This window comes from Palaemon carinicauda, chromosome 3 (genome assembly GCF_036898095.1).
Source record: "Palaemon carinicauda isolate YSFRI2023 chromosome 3, ASM3689809v2, whole genome shotgun sequence".
Lineage (NCBI taxonomy): Eukaryota > Metazoa > Arthropoda > Malacostraca > Decapoda > Palaemonidae > Palaemon > Palaemon carinicauda.
The window spans coordinates 180254341-180270051 of NC_090727.1; the positions used below are offsets into that span (position 1 = coordinate 180254341).

The following is a 15711-nucleotide window of genomic DNA, read 5'->3' on the forward strand; positions in this document are numbered from 1 at the left end:
CAGCGAGTGTTATATTAGATAGGAACAACAGTGTTTTGTTGGTATAAGTGTCCCAATGACTACTGTAGTGTTATGTACTGTACTACGTATACACTTACCGTGTCCAGTACATAGTATACAAGTGTGCACATGCAGCTTACTGTACACTTACTGAAATAATTTTATTCAATTGCAAAATACTTATACTGTGACAGAAACTAAGTAAAAACAATATCAGGCAGTACTTAGTGTGTTAATCAACTGCCCGTAGGCAATGGGTAGTGAGTTGGTAGTGTTAGGAGTTATCCCACCCTAGGGCAGCAAGTATTTGCAAAATCTCGATCGTCGTGCTTGTCTCTGTTATCTAATCCACACGAAGAGCAATGGCTGACTGTAGTGTGATTTGTCCTGAAATTAAATGTTATTCATAGAATATATTTTTAGAATACAGTAGTCATAACATTGTAACCTATTCCTAAAATAACTTGATTACTAGAGAGTTAATGGCTTGATAGTATCTAGACAACTTAATCCAACATCAGCCATGAATACAGAAGATTCAAATTTAAAATTAACTATCTTTTGTTGATGTAAAATCATTCTTAGGTTCACATGACAGGTATAGGTTATATCAAATGCGATAAAATCAGTTTCATTGGAATATTCTCAACAACTTTACTGTTTACAGACTTTGGTGAAGTAATGAATTGGATGCTTATACAACAGTTTTAGTTTCCTCTTACATAACATATAAACCCTTGTACTTTAATTAGGGAGATTAATTCAACTTGTGATGGAGATGGTCGTTATCATTCGTCAACAAGTAGTTAACCAGCTGGTGAAGGGCATGGGAGAAGAGCCCCACCCCCTCTCACAGCCTAAACAGCAACAGGTAATTTTCTATTTCACTGTTGACGATAACGTGTACTGTCAGCTCCTTATCAGACTTGTGATTTTGCATGAAGTGAATGCATTGTTGGACTAATTATCCTGAGGACACCTGTGGAAACAGACTACTTGGAGTCAGAGAATTCCTTTCTCTCATCCTTGAGAACAATAGCTGGGAGGAGGCAACCTTGGCACCTCCTTCGGGGAGAACCTAATTTTTTCATCAGTACTTTGGTGCTTCTCAAGGCTCGAGTCCTTCCTTTGAGTTTTTATGGTCGAGACTTGTTGATTTGGCCCTGGATTGAGTCAAATAAGATCCTGCCCTCCTCTCCCCATTCTTCAAGCAATGAAGGTTCTGTGTCAGCCACCTTTGCAATCTTGAAGCAACCAGAGGGGAGGCCCAAGGCAGAAGGCATGTCCTTCAACGCTTCAGAGTTGGAAGTCGTGGAGTTTTCTACCTTGGCCTCTCTCCATGCTGTTTCCTGTCTCAATTAACAGTCAGGAGCAGTAACATGCTTTGCAAAGACAGCAGGGCTACTATTATTATTATTATTATTATTATTATTATTTTCATCATCATTATTATTATTATTATTATTATTATTATTATTATTATTATTTATTATTCATTATTTATTATTATTATTATTATTATTATCATTGTTATTATGATTATTATTATATATTATTATTATTACAAGCTAGGCTATAACCCTAGCTGGAAAAGCAAGATGCTATAAGCCCAAGGGCTCCAACAGGGAAAAATAGCCCAGTGAGGAAAGGAAACAAGGATATTAACTACAAGAGAAGAATAAACAATCAAAATAAAATATCTCAAGAACAGTAACAACATTAAATTAGATCCTTCAGAATTTGGTTTTGAAGAGGCTGGATGGTTTGGTTTCCTGTTTCTCAAAAGAAGTTACCCCAGAGGTGGCGTTGTCGCTGAGGAACTTTCCTCCCCTTCCTAGGAGTCAAGTGCAGGCAGCAGTGAAATCTTGGAAGATTGCTTAGCAGGACTACCCGGCCTTTGGGATCGTGATCAAGAAAAGGCCCTGTGCCTGTATTGGGCCATGGTCTGCACTGTCAACACCCCTTCCCATAAAAAAACCTGTGTGTGCATAACTTTTATGTGCACTTAAGCCCTGGCCTTCAGGAAGGGGACTGGTGGGAAGAGGAGTAGGGGGATGCTTGTCTCGCTAGTAGGTGATGGCTGAGACAGGGGGCCGAGCTTTGGGTAGTAAATGTCCTTCAGGACAGCTACTTGCTACCTTTTCAGGACCTCCAGACATCCGCTATCTCAGTTACTGTTAAGAGTCTCAAAATTAATCATGCAATATTGCTGAAAGCCCAGCCTTGCTGGCAGAGGTCCAGGGAATGTTGGAGAAGAAAATTCTTGAAGTCATCTGAGACGAGTCTCCAGGCTTCTACAGTCGATTCTTCCTGGTGGGGTAGAAGACTGGGATCCGAAGGCCGATCATCGACCTCTCTCCTCTGAACAAGTTTGTCAAAATTCAATGTGGAAACAGTATTGTCTGTGCCGACTTGCATCAGAGAGGGAGACTTCATGCTTTCAGTAAACCTGTAGGACACATACTTTCAAGTGCTTGTTCATTAGTCCTCATAAAAGTACCGCTGATTTTCCCTTTATGCTATGGTGTACCAGTTCAAGACCATGCTTTGGACTGTATATGGCTCCTCGGGTGTTCACCATAGTAGCCGCTTGGGCCCACTTGCGAAGGATACATCTGTTGATGTATCTCAATGATTGGTTGATCCTGGACTCCTGAGAGAGACAGTTACTACAATATCAAGATTGGAGTCTCACATTTTACCACAATCTCTAATACCACAATCTAGAGATTGTGGTTAACTGGGAGAAGTTGAATCTCATACCTAAGCAGAGCTTGAAGATCTTGGTGTCATAAAGGCTCACAAGGAGTTGCATTTAAGGCAGAGGAAAGACTTAGAGGGCATTATATCATAAGTGCAGCTGCGTCACTGAAATTTTGTAAAATCTTTCTTTAGAATGAGTTTTAGCTGCAGATCAAGGCATACCAAACATTGCCTTGAATAATCATCCTATCAAGATTACTGGGCTTTAGGTGCCTTATTAGCTGTAGGGGAAGTGGTTCAATAAAAGTTGGCCTTCCTTTAGTTGTAATAATAGATGAAACAATCTGGAGCATCAAGTTATTATTTTAGTTGTAACGGTTTAATACGGAGGCACTAGATTAAGAGGAGAGTCTGGTGTATAGATGTATGAGTCAGCAATATGGACATCAAGGGACATTCATAGAAGTAAATGGAATTTCAATAATATAATTTATTTCTGTATTCACCTGATGTTCATATACATTCCCACCCTTCTTCCCAGTAACTAATTATTTTAAGAGGATAGACAGTGATTTTTAAACTCTATAGAGCAGGTGAGGCCAAGCCTTACCTCAAGTTGCCATTAGTCACTATATGTCGTCTTGGTGGGCAGGAGGCATGGCCTTTGAAGGGATAACTATAGGAATTTTTTGTTTTTTGGTAGTGTCGCTGTTGAGTCTGTCTTGGTGACAAAACAATAACATCAAGTAAATATAGAAACAAATTTACTATTACAATTACATTTTTAACATATGATAGATTAGGTTGGTTAGGTAATGCAAACTATTGCTGTTAATCTACTTCATACTTAAGATAACTTATTTTAGTTGTAAGCATCTTCAGCCTTACTGAGGCTTTTGGGCATCATTGAGGTTTTTGATCTATGAAATTATATCAGTTTTTCAATGCCACTGAGATTTTTTTACCTCAAAATCTAATGTCATTAGTGGAGTATAACCTATTGAGTGTAGCCTTAATTTACTTGTTACTTGCATCCTTTGCATGTGTGTATTGTATCTTTTGTATGGTATGGATATCTCAATGATCTTTTTCATAATGCAGTGCAGTACTTTCATGTTCCTTTACTTGGATCCCTACTACTGTACAGTGAAACATGATCCTCAAAATTTGGGTTTGTATGGGGTACCATCCCTTGCTGAAATTCAGTCAGACTTCGTTATTTAGATATCCAAATAATAAATGAAAGTGGGCCTCTTATATCTTGGTAGATGGATAGGTAAAGACATCCCGAACTTAAAATCCCTTTAGTTTGCTGTTTTGCATTCATATGGGGCTCTGGTGCTACTAGACTACCTTGAAAAATAAGCACATGCCCAAGCAAGCCGAACTCGAATTGTGGGTTCTTTATAGTAGAAGCCAATGAATTATTAATGCTGTATTTTATTTTACATCCAAAGCCCAATCAAAAATAGATTAGCATTCCATGGTTGCAATGTAGGTTTTTATTAAAAAGGAGTGACACTTGCATGCTAGTTTTAGTAAAAATGTGGGGAAACTCATCATGAAATGCAGACTTGCTTACTCAGAAAAGAGCTCCATGCAGGATGAAAACTTATTTTTTATTTAGGTTATATGTAAAATCTAAACAACCTGATGAATGAGTAATGAATAATTAACCTTTAAATCCAGTATTGTGATTGGGCCTACAATGTTGAGTGCAATATTGGTGGACCAGTAGTTACTGAAATCTCGACCACAGTGCAGCCTTCTCCACCAATAGTTACTGAAGGACCAACCACAAAGCAGCCTTCTCTAACAACCGTACCAGTATGCACCAATACATGTAAGTTTTCATGATTAATTAAATTTGATGTATAACTCCAGAAACAGTCTTAAATCTTTCAATATGTGTTGAACTAAATATATTAAAAGATGCATATGATGCTAAAATATGAGTACTTGAGCTCTGATTTTTAGAAATAATCAGTCTATTGAAAAGACAAGACATTTTCTTAGATTTTCAATGTAGTTTCATGGGAAAAGCTTTATTGTAAGTTGTTCAGCAGTTATTGCCTCATTAAAAGGACATTTGGTCCTGCCAATGCATTCTCTTCTCTCCAGAAAATGCATTCAAATTTATAGAGTAAAATAGTGAAAGCATCAATTATGTCCATAAACCTTACCAAAAAAATCTTGGGCGTTTAATTCAGAATTGCATTCTCCATAAAATAAGAATAAGAACAGAATAGATTACCCTTCACATCATCTTCCCTCTCATGATCCAGTCAAGAAAGTAACATGCCAAATACCCTATCAGTATCCAAATGATGTGGACCGATCAAATCACTGACAATTCCTTTCATTTAATATAGACGTAAATATGTTGTACATGTCCTTTTTCTCTGGTGCTCCTTGTTAGCGTTTCATTCCCTTTTAATATTAAAAAGTGGCCAAGACAAAGAATTCCATGATGGTTTTCTGTAAAGAATGTACTGCTGTACTTCTTAGAAATAGATATGAAAGAGTAGTAATATGAAAGGAGATAGCTAAATAAAGAACTGTGATTAAAACAGAAGTGGGAGTTTATTAACAGAAAAACTTAGTATAAGAATTGGACCACTGATTTATCAGTGATTGTATGAGGGTACTGGGGCATAGACCATGCCAGAAGGTATCTTGTTTGGCCATTTTCGTTGTCAATAGGATATTTATATTAGCCCCCTTAGTCCCAACACTCCAAAAAATGACTTTGTAGGGCATCGCCTCCCACACTTTTTTCAAGGTACCCAGCTTCTTAAGTCTACCTTAACATAAATCTAAAATATTACTATACATTTTCTTTTATGCTGATATTCATAATTCTAAAAGAGGCTCTCATACTTCTTCATAAGACCACTTGTACTGTAATTTCATTAGTTCACCAGATATGTTCATATACTGTACTGTATACTGTAGTACAGCAATGCTCCGCTTCAAGCAATTTCACCTGTGTCATTTCTGACTTTCATTGCTCATTCTGAAATACTAAGTAAGATAAATCCAAACCACATCATTTTACTCGACCTCACATCAGTCATTCCGTCGTAAGTAACTATGAAAAATGGAAAAAAATAGCTGACTTCTTTTTATAGAATAAGAAGATATAAAAATCTTATCAATTTAAAGGAAATTTATCAATTTTTACAGGGTGTGAAGAAAATTTAAATTCATTTGGGTATTTCATGGTATGTTTGCCATTTCTTCTGAGTTGAATTTTAGCCCATTGACTAACATAGGTTTTTTAAGCTTTACTTGAATTATGCTATTCTTTTAACAAACATTTTGCCTAGATTGTAAATATGTTTTTTAAGAAATAGTTTAATAATAACCAGAGTAAATTCATAATAAGCAAGGGCAAGATTTCTGTTCCACTATGCATCATATCCGTCCCAAAGAAATAACTTCTCTTAGACATGGTAATTACCGATACTTTTTATCTTATTCAATTTAATAATCTTTAGCATTCATTTTTATTATGTGCCCGAGTGTACCCTCAAGCAAGAGAACTCTAACTCAAGATAGTGGAAGACCATGGTACAGAGGCTATTGGCACTACTCAAGACTAGAGAACAATGGTTTGATTTTGGAGTGTCCTCCTAGAAGAGCTGCTTACCATAGCTAAAGAGTCGCTTCTAACCTTACCAAGAGGAAAGTAGCCACTGAACAATTACAGTGCAGTAGTTAACCCCTTGGGTGAAGAAGAATTGTTTGGTAATCTCAGTGTTGTCAGGTGTATGAGGACAGAAAAGAATTTGTAAAGAATAGGCCTGGCTTGAATAATGTGTACACTGACCATAATGACGAATTTAAGTACGTACCATAAGTCAATACCTGTAACTTTAAGACAAACTATGCAATGCAAAGATGCAGGGAATCGAATAGTTATTCCTACGTGGATACAAACTTTTGAATCATTTAAATTGGCTACTCCTAGTGCCGTTTTCTACTACTAGATAATAATAAAAAAAAAAATGGTTTGGTTGCATCATGATTGGTTACCTAGGAACCCCACTGCTGGGCAGTATTATGTGATGTTGCTAGTAGGCATCACTTTTATCCTGGCCGCCGTTAGGATGAGAGGTTTCCCCTCTTCTATCTACAATCTTGACTTACATATTACCCTTATAGAGCTTAGTGCTTTGTGTCTTTTCTTTATCATTGTCACTGAGTGATAATTATCTGTGTTATGCTTGGGCTTAAAGATGGCTAATGCCATGGCATTCAGTGTTCTGTGAAATCGCCATTACAGTATTGTAGGGAGTGGTCGTCCTTCCAGTGGGAGAGATTTTGCTCTCGACGCAAGAAACAAGCTAAGAGAGATCATTCTCCTTCCTCATCTTCTTCCAGTAATGGTAAGAAGAGTAAGATCTTTTCTGCGTCGAGAGATGTCCCCCATCCTGCTCCTTCATGTCTTGAGCCTTCTAGGGCTCCAGTTACAGAAGATGACAGCCATAATGATAATTCAATTATTGATGATCCTAATTTTTATATCTTTTATCACCTAATATCTATCATGTGCCTCGTGATCCCAAGTTGATGCTTATGACAGATCCCTTGGCTACGGGCGCTATGCTCCCCGAGGCAGATCCAGTCCCTGTATCCTTTGTTCCTGATTATTCAGAAATGCATATATCTCCCTTGCCTCCCACTAGTTTATTGACTGGTGAGCCCTATATGGCTATTTTTATCTTGGGATAACATTTCCCTTTTGGTAGTATCTCTCATAAAGGTGTTAACCCCCCCTCCCACACTGTTTCCATACGCGAAACCCTAGAATCAAGATTGTCACCCCACACCCCCGCAGGGGTTCTCAGCACTGCTCTTCTCTTATGACTTCTCTGAACTTGTCCCAGAACTCCCCATTACAATGTATTGAGGCTGGTCGGATCACTTCAGCTGTGTCTACATCCGCAACTTTGGTCAGACCAAATTGCTCTAAACCAAATGTGTCTTCTTCCAAGTATACTGCTTGGAAGTTAATAGTAATTACAACACATTCACTTATTCCACGTGTGTTGACCATATGTGACTCAGTCTGGACCTGTTCTCAGGCAAACAAGTCTGTACGTGCCACTGTGCTTGACATCACTGAACACGTCGCCATTTCAGTATGTGATGATTTTCCTCTGCATGACAGCTATGATACCATGTCACACGATAACGTACGTTCGGATCGTGCTGTCATGACCCCAAGCTCTTATATGAATGGAACTACTTCATGGTCATGTTCCATCTTCAGCTTCGGCTCAATATTGGCTAGTTTCAGCTTACAATCCCTAACAACTTTGTTTTCCTAATAACCCCACAACCATTGGTTATATGAATGAGAAGTCTGTTGCTTCACCGCAACTTACTCACACACGTACCTTGCATAATGTTTGTAATGTTTAGAATTTTACATGTTTTTCATAACATGAACATTATTTTTCTGGTGAATCTTCTTTTCAGGCTCAAAAAGGGCACTGGAATCGTTTCCCCCTTTTTCCTCGAGTGACACCCCCATCTGTAACATAAGATATCACAGCAAGTTGATGCCGTAGACACGGTCCTCGTAGGAGATGCCCTAAGTGGTCTAAATCGGAGAAATCCTTCTCCTCTCACAGGTTGGGTTCGGGGAGAGAACTCCCTGTTATTCCCTCACAAACTGCTAGAGATAGAAACTCCTATTTTAGGAGTGAGCATGACTCTTCCTGTTATTTCTCTGCCTTCTCTCCTCTCCATTCACTGAATGCTGTTAGAGAGAGGAAGAATGTTCGAAGAAACATTAAGTCTTCTAATAATGTGCCTATCAAGGTAGAACCACCAGTTATCCTACTAAAGTGGAACCATTTAGTGATTAAGATATCATTACTATTAATGACTCTCTGGAAAACCTTGCACCAGCTCAGCTGATGTAGTCCCCTCGAGGTTCCGATGTCTGATTCAGAAGTGCGGCATTTTATCAAGATCATGAGCCTAAGATGTAGCTTGGATGGCATAGATGAGCCTCCTTGCATACAAATCGCTGATAGGCGGTGCGTTATAGACACATTATTCCCCAAATCTCAAAGCCCAAAACATAGTTTTGATGTGACGTGCTCTAATTAGACTCGAGACATACTAGACTTATTTTAACACTCAAGTTTCAGTCTCGGAGAACTCGCTTAAAACAAGCAGGTCTTTTGAGTTGCGTCCCTTGGTACTTTCATGCCAAATAACATTTTATCATTTTCGTGCCCATCTGACCCCACTCCTGAGATGCTGAGTATGGAGTTAGCAGCTATATCTGCTGTACAGGCCTGTTCATGGTTGAACCACTGGTTGTGGCAAGTATCACGCTTTGCTGTGACAGAAAATCTGTGGACTGAGAGTGCTGTGAAAATTTGAAGACCTCTCGAGGTCAGGAGCTAAGACTCTGGAGTTCTTCTTCATCAGGTAGTATCCCTTTGGGGCAAATACATAATAGAAATATGTTATGCCATCTTAGCTAGATGCACTAAACAATTGTCTCTGAAGGATGCTCTCTGTGTGAGGAACTCCAACCTGGTGGACTCTCCTCTCTTTTTCATCCATCAGATGTGGCTGCTGCCATAGAAAAGCAGAGAAAGTCGATCAGGCTTCTCTTATGAGGAGACCTACAGCACCAAGGATGTCCGCCCCTCAACTACCCCTAAGGAACTCGCCTTTTTAAGCAGGTCAACTAGGAAAGATGATATCCTCCTCCTACAAACTTTCAAACAGCCTAGGAGGCAAGACCCTCAGCCCACCTTTCACCATAGAGGACACTCCTCTGACTGTAGAGGTCTTGGCTGCAAAGGCTCTTGCTAGGGAAGTCATATCCCCCAACTTAGCCCCGGTAGGGGGATGCTTATAAAACCATTGGAGCAGGTGACACCTCCCCTTACGAGAGGAGGTGTTTAAGATATTGCCCAAAGGAGCCATAAATGAAGTCTTAGATGACTTTCTGGGTTTCCTCAGCAATCTTTTCTTAGTAGAAAAGCTGCCTTGAGGATGGAGACCTGTCATATATTTGTCCCATTTGAATCTGTTTGTCTTACAAACAATGTTCAAAATGGAGACTTAGGCCACTGTTATTCAGGCCAACAGGAAGAACTTCATTCTGACCATAAACCTAAAAGATGCATATATTCAGGTCCCCATCCATCTTGCCTCCAGGAAGGACCTAAGGTTTTTGCCATTGTCTCAGCCTTGGCTCATACAGTGAACATAAGGCTTCTAAGATATCTGGACGATTGGCTTCTAGTAATCTTGGACCCTGCTTATAGAACACAGAATCTCCTCCTTGACTTCTGCAAGGAATTAGGTATTAAACCAAAACTAGAAAAATCCAGTCTCGCCCCCCAACAGTCCATCAGATATCTAGGCATGGATATCGACATGGCCCAGACCAGAGCGCTTCCATCTACTGACAGGGTAACAAGATTCAGAAAAATGGCAGAAACCTTCTTGGGAGGAAAGTTGCTTTCTGCCTGCTCTTAGCAAACTCTGCTAAGACACCTCACCTCATTAGAGAAGGTAGTTTCCCTCGGGAGAATGCATCTTAGCTCGATGCAGTGGGCTCTAAAAGAATCATCCAACCACCCTGCAACCCTGCTATCAGTGCCCTAGGAGGTAGTAACAAATCTCCAATGGTGGTTGAGAAAGAACTTGTTAGCAGAAACACCCTTTCAGGTCTCGCTCATGAATTACCTTCTATTCTCGGATGCTTCACGCCAAGGGTGGGGTACTCACCTGGGAAGGGAGCAGCTTTCAGGTCTATGTTCTCAGGAAACAAGACCTTTTTCACATCAACTACCAAGAAACAATTATGAGAGCATATAAATCCTCAGGGGATGCATCGCCAGGCCACCCCCCCCCCAGAACACATGATGTTATTGATCTTGCTGCATCCCTGGCATTCCACAAGAACCACTCCACTTCTCAGACTCTCAAAAGCCACTCTGTGGTTTTAATGAGCGACAACGACACGGTAGTGACTTACATCTCCAAACAGAGGCAAAGTCTCCCTCCTATGCCAATTAACAGTGGAGATGCATCATCGGGCACAGAACAAAGCAGTGCCCCTTTCGGCAAGGTTTATTCCCGGGAAGAAGAATGTCATTGCTGACCATCTTATCAGTTGACCAGGGATGACAGTTGGATCCAAATCGTCTATGATTCCTCTGGTGTCAAAGGGTCTTATGACTTTGTGGGTTCCCCGTCACTAGACATGTTCACCCATCATCTGAACACCAAACTCCCAGTGTATTACCCCAATTCTGGACCCAGCAGCAACAATGGTAGATACTTCCAGCATCCTTGGGACGGACAAAACCTTTATGCCTTTCCACTGTTCTGTCTGATTGAACATGTCCTGAACAGAGTCTTAACATCCCAAGAGGTCAGAGTAAGGCTGATAGCCACTAAGGGGGCAACAGTGGAGTGGTATCCAAACCTGCTGGAACTCCTTACAGAAATCCCAAAATGGCCAAACCTACTGCTTCAACCACACATAAAAAACTTCCACGAAGCATTTCACTGCCTTTCTCTTCACGGTTGGAGACTATATAGCATATCCAAAAGAGAGGCTTTTTGAAACCTATTGCGAAACAATTTTCTGGATACCTCCAAAAGTTGTCCATAGCAGTCTGTCAAGCCAAGTGGAAAACATTCTATGATTGATGATGTAGGGGGGAATATTGCTCCAATCAAGGCCACTATTCCCCTGATACCTTTTAGTCATTTGACCTTGAGCCAGGTTTTCAAACTGAAAAGGGCTTGATCTTGCCTCTTCATGGGAACTTTCTGCTCTCATTAAAAACTCTTTGGAGTTTTACTCTTCAGAGCACTCAGATGCTGATGCCTGCCGATTGCTTGCGGTTGCCGCCTCTTGCCATCGTGCCCCCAAGGCACAATGAGTCTCGTGAGCTATAACCCTTCAAACAGACTTGACCCTCGGGAACTGAAGCCCCCTTCGTGGGATGTGACAAAGTTTCTTAGGTCCTTGAAAAGAGCCCCCTATGAGCCCATGCATAAAGCTTTAAACAGGTATCTTCTCAAAAGACTACCTTTCTCCTTGCCTTAGCTTCAACCAAGAGAGTAAGTGAACTACAGGGTTTGTCCTACCTAGTGTCACATTTCAAAGGGTGGAAGGAACTATTCTTTTCCTTTGTCAGAGTTTGTGACCAAAACTCAAAATCCAGTTGTTTATGACGTTACATTTGACTCTTTCACAATATCGTCTCTCAGGGAGGCAACTGATAACCCAGATAATCTCTTACTCTGTCCCATAAGAGTGGTCAGAAAGTACTGTACCTAAGATTCCAAACGTATTTGTGAGCACAGGCTGCTCCAAAACAAAGTTATCCACAAAAAAAAAAAACTTCCTTTTGGCTTAGAGAAACAATTATGAGAGCATATAATGCCGTCTCAGGGGAAGCATTGCCAGGGACCTCCCTATAGCCCACGTTCTCACAGCCGGTATCTTGAAAAGACAGGACACTTTCATGTATCACTACCTGAAAGACTGTTCTCATAGATCTTTAAAAACTTTTCTTTAAGCCCTATTGTTGCAGCCCAGCAAATAGTCTAGCTTAAGCTCTTATGGGACTTGTAATTGTTTATCAAGGCATTAGTTATTCTCTGCATTATAAGGGTATGAAATGTAGATCAAGTCTCATTGTACTCACAAGATGGATCTGGAGTAAAGGCCAGTCGTAATCCCGGCCCATGATGGATATCTTTATTGTTATCGTCCCGTAACAGGTGATGAAGCTGCCGTTAGCAGCGGCCAGGGCGGCCATGTCGTCTGATGGGAGGCTGCAGTCATCCTTCGATGGTGGGAAAGTCGACACTGTTGCGCCGGGATCCACCAGGAACCTTATTCCTGAATTGACGTCCAGGATGTAGAAGCCCGTGTGATTGGGCCTTGCCTGCTCCACAGTTACTTGTAGATGCGGTCGCCAACCTAGTTTTTTTTTTATGGGAGCATGGCTGGACACACTTCAGTGCCCCTTTCCCCCATACTCGGTGGAAATAGTACCATCAGGGGAAGTCAGGACCCTTGTGGTAGTGGTTCCCGTTGGTGCCGTTGCTCCTGCTGGGGTCTCTGCTGGCGTTTCTGCTGCTATCGATGCAGCGGGGGACGAGAGCGGGAGTTCTGGAATCTCCCGCACTGTAACGGGTTTGGCCCCCACCGCGTCTGGCTCTGCAGGATAATCTTCAGTCTCCTCTGTGACGGTGTTGACGGAGGCAGTGGTGGCGTATCTGGCAGCCCAGGCTGCCAGGTGAAGTTTCTTGGCCTTCTCAATCAAAGACGGCGTGTCCAGTTCCTCGGTGCCCTCCAACTGGGCATGGATGCTTTGGGGAAGGCAACAGAGGAAGATCAACCTTGACAGGCTTATCTCCCTGGGCCGCCCATCACTGTTGAGCTCATTCAGCTGGAGGAGGTCCATCAGTTCATCCCAGGCTGCCGAGGGACAGGTGTCGCCGAGGGGCGTCGTCATCAAGTCAAGGGCTTGCTGGGCCCTCAGGGGTACCGGGAGGTTGTAGATCTCCATCAGTTTCATTTTTAGGTCACTGTACCTCATGGATCCTGGCCTCGGTTTCAGCCAGGGGGAAATCCTTTTAAAAGCATCTGGCATCAACATTACCATCACCATATCTGCTTTTTTTTTATCTCATCGGTAATGTTTGTCAGCCTGAAGTGGTACTTGGCACACTGGAACCATACCGTCGATGCGTCCGGTGTGAAGGGCGGCAGCTGCAATTTATGTCCCATCGACATTTGTTTGGCCGTTTGTGTTTTTATCACGCCATGCCCTTCGGTTGCGAGGGGCGAGGTCCTTTCGACTTCTGAATCTGTTATCTGACCCCACACTTCGAAAATCAGTAGTGAGCCATATTAAGTCTGCTAACGGAGTAGGAATTCCAAGCAGTTGAGTAGTTGTTAATTGCCGTGGCAAAACTGCTTTTGGAAACGCCAGAACGCAAATTGATTTGCGCCGTAATTAATCCGTTAGTGGCGTTAGGGTATGTGGAGTTGCGAGCCCAAAGGATTTCTGTCGAAATCGCTGTTGTAAGTCCGTTAAGGGAAACTCCGTGGCAAAGTTTTGCCGATGCCAAAACGCAAAATAACTTGCGCCGTAATTAGTCCGTTAATGGCGTTGAGGTGAATGGAGTCGCAAGTCCAAACGATTTTTTTTCTTTTAAATCGCCGTTGTAAGTCCGTAAAGGGTCACCAGTTGTGAGGGTTCAGATTACAGACCATAGACGAGTGATGCTTTATTTCCGACACGGGCAAAGTACATTGACCTGTGCGGACGGCAAAGTAGCAAGGTGACTGAACGACCGCAAACACGTGAAAAATGTGGGGCATTTGTGTTTTCTACAGTTAACATTACAATAAATATGGAAGCCCACGCTTGACATATAATAATGAAATATATATATAGAAATGAAGGGCAGATGATTTTGCGCCGGACTGAATAAATAATATGTACAGAAAAAATATATACAAAGATGATGATATTGCTGCAAGCATTGTAGGATGTTCCCCTTACAGTAAAGATATGTATGTATGAATAGCATATTACCATATTACAGTACAGTATATGCATTCAATTTTTAAACTAAGCCTATGGCTAAAGAAAAATTAGAGTTGGGTCTTTGGTAATAAATGTTGTTTGCTTATTGTCTTATTGAGAAGGAGATAAACTAAACAAATTAGTGGGGGGAAAGTTTTTGAAGAAGGAAAGTGAAAAAGGACAGTCTTAGGGTAATATTATTTTAGCTCCAGAAAAAATTACATATACTGTATTGTATACATGTACGTAACTATTACACCAGCTAGCAAGACCAGGGAAAAACATACAGTGGTAGTCCATCAGATGATTGCACTGTCAAAGGGGATTGTTACATTTACAGTTGTCATTCTACTATGATATAAACCTCTTTCCATTACGCCAAACTGGGAAACTCCACGCATAAAATAACCTTTATCCAGCCATCCGTATATATAGCCTCAGTGGCACATACAAAGTCTTATCTTGCGGGCAATGGAAATGACAATGCCAAACAAAGCTACCCTTCACCATCTACCCCATGAGACCACCAGGGATTTTTACCATATACTGTAAACATTAATAAAACATTTTAATCTATTTCAGAGTTGTTTCCAAAAACGAATCTTTTATCATCTAATTACAAAGAGAGAGAGTCTAGTGTGTGAATGTATGTGTACTTTATCCAAAATTTAGTTATACAGTTTAAAGGGAAGGCTGGCAGTATGGCATGCATGCCAATTTCGTGTATTGTACTGTACCTTGTTTACTTTGCAATACTAAAGTGTGAGCACTGAAAATTTTCCGGTATAAATGGAATTCATATGCGTTATGAAATTTTATTGTACCATAACATTGTTTTGTATCATCTCTCTCTCTCCTTAAATTTCATTCAAATACTATAGTTTATATGGAACTACTTATAAAATGTAGGTATCTGATTTTTGAAACATGACAGCAGGTTGTAAGTACATGAGTACATACTTTTTCATATACTGTATAAGAAATATACAAATAGCTTTTTAGGGCCAAACTCCTGTCTACAGTAAGAAATTACTGTATGTCGAGTCTGTTGGAAGGAATTAATGATGTAGGGTGGGAAAGTGGCTGTACTGATACCAGGCAGAAAATATAGATATAAAGAAAAACATAAACCTTGTCTGGTGAAACTGTTTAGTCGTGTATTGTCTCATTATAGAGAACACATAGTCACTTTTTAGTGGGCATTTCTGACTTAAGTTGAAAATCAACTTATGGCGAGTCTCCTAAAAGCAATTAACGATGTAGGGTGGGGTTACTGAATATCTAATTTTAAGGGTCTTTGTAATTTTATTCTCTTTACAAATAAGAGCTTTCTCACATTTAGGGACACTTTCTTTCATTTTTTTTTCACTTTTTGAGCATGTCTAAATTGAATGTTTGCATGCTT

The 15711-nt window shown here is 40.7% G+C and overlaps 1 protein-coding gene across 1 annotated transcript in view; it reads left to right on the top strand.

Annotated features, from left to right (window-relative positions):
- The window catches only part of LOC137638804 (probable chitinase 10), a 341653-nt gene that overhangs the window by 287615 nt on the left and 38327 nt on the right, over positions 1 to 15711 (top strand). The window contains exon 27 of the mRNA XM_068371185.1: positions 4393 to 4546. Within this exon, the coding sequence (XP_068227286.1) occupies positions 4393 to 4546 (154 nt within the window). The remainder of the gene's footprint in view (positions 1 to 4392; positions 4547 to 15711) is intronic.